General features: G+C 34.2%; 1 protein-coding gene across 1 annotated transcript; it reads right to left on the bottom strand.

Annotated features, from left to right (window-relative positions):
* Window positions 1-213: 213 nt before the first annotated feature.
* TAS2R42 (taste 2 receptor member 42) lies at window positions 214-1,182 on the bottom strand. The gene has a single exon (XM_025879678.2). It carries the CDS (start codon window positions 1,180-1,182, stop codon window positions 214-216), a length of 969 nt encoding a protein of 322 aa, XP_025735463.2.
* Window positions 1,183-1,818: the final 636 nt, after the last annotated feature.

Genomic DNA, 1,818 nt, shown 5'->3' with positions numbered 1-1,818 from the left:
AAGGATATTTGAAATTTTAAAATATTGGTAACCAATGTTTTAAACAAAAGTGAATACTTTTAAAATTATATTGGCTGACCATGTGTCAATTATTATCAAAAGCAACCTTTTCTAGGGAAAATTTCGATAATGCTCAACAATGTTTAAAGGAACCCAGTAGAAAAAAAACAGTAGAAGTGAAATGGATCCTCAAAGACTCCTAAGTCTTCATCATTAGAAAGGCTTTGGAAGGTCTTTCTGTAAAGAGGAAATTGGTTTTTCTCTTTTCAGGGAGCTTTTAAGATGCCGTAGTACCTTCAAGGCTGTCTGTCTTAGCCTGCTGTTTCCCAGAATCAAAATTAATGAGTGGCCTGAGGGAAAGACATATATGGCCAACAGGATAAACTTTGTGCTCCTGTTGTTCCAAAATAAAAAAAGCATCCAATTTGACAATTGTATGGAAAAAAAATGAACTGTGAAAAGGAAGAGGAAAGACACCACCATTTTAATGGCCTTTTTATGAGCCTGTGTGCTGCAGTCCCTGGAGCGCATGGAGTTGAGATGCAGATTCCTGATGTGTTTTACCAAGGACAGAAATAAAAGAAGCAATGAGGTCAGGGACAGAACAACAGGAATGATATAGGAAAAACTAAGAAGAATCAGGGTCTTAATATAAAAAGTTTTACTTTCATTTATATATAAAGTCAGATTACTTTCATCCATTGCATAGATATTCAAGAAGAGATCATTAAATGTTTCTAGCAATAGAAAGTCTAACAGTAGAAAGAACAAAGAAAATACAAGAATTGCGAGAACCACTCTGTTCATTCTCCACCTCAGCCAGAGGAAAAGGGAATGGGAGAACTGAGCTATCTTAAGGAGGTAGAAAATGCTTAGGCAGGTAGTAAACCAGATGGCCAAATGATTAGTTATTCTCCAAAGCAAAGCAACAGGTTTTGCTAGTTTATAAGTGGAATAGAAAGGTGGATTTAATCCCATCATAAATGATTCAAACAATGACACCAATAGCTGAGTGATTTTGGAGATAGCCAAGCAGGTGAGGATGAAGTCAGCTAAAGAGATCTTTCGGTTCTTGACCCACTCAGAGCAGTTTACCAGTCCAATAAACACATTCCCCAACATTCCAATTATGAATTCTGCTGTCGACAGTATAAGAAAGATTATATCCAATCCAGCTAACATTTCCACAGAAAAAAAATCCAAATTTCTAATACTGTGTCTCATTCATAAATTTATAATCAAACTCTTTCAGAATAGCATCCATTTCTGGTAGTTATCTTCACCGCCTTTATTGCAACTCCAGTCTTTAGCGGGACCTCCTGCTGTTGGATACAGTCTCATATATATATATATATATATATTTTTTTTTTAAGGAAATCTTTCTGCTTTTATTGTAATGCTGGTCTTAATCCAGAAAGATCTGCTAAAGTGTATGGTCTCACATACTTTCATGAAGATGTTTTTATTTATCTGAAAGAGCTACTAATTTCCAAACCAAACATTTTGCATTCCTATTTACGACTGGCAAGAATTCAAATTTTCCACTTGAGGTAACGATTACAAGGTTAAAGTCAAATTTGTTAGCATGCAAATATAAGTTAGATTCTTTTTCACTGATTTGTGAAAAAAATCACCTCACCTGAAATACTATACCATTTGGATCCAAATATTTTAGTTGTTTTTCATAGAAAGCTCTGAAATAACCTAATAATAATCTAAATCTAAATAATCTAGTCTAAAATTTAGTTACAATTCAGTAAATATATCTTGAGTGCCTGCTATGGGTCAGACCCATTTCCAAATGCAATATAGTTTACT

Source organism: Callorhinus ursinus, unplaced genomic scaffold (genome assembly GCF_003265705.2).
Source record: "Callorhinus ursinus isolate GAN/ISIS: 27379988/994484 unplaced genomic scaffold, GSC_fseal_2.0 scaffold27, whole genome shotgun sequence".
In the NCBI taxonomy this organism is placed as follows: Eukaryota; Metazoa; Chordata; class Mammalia; order Carnivora; family Otariidae; genus Callorhinus; species Callorhinus ursinus.
Note: the sequence above shows the minus strand (reverse complement) of the source record. Positions and strands in the feature narration are given on the sequence as shown.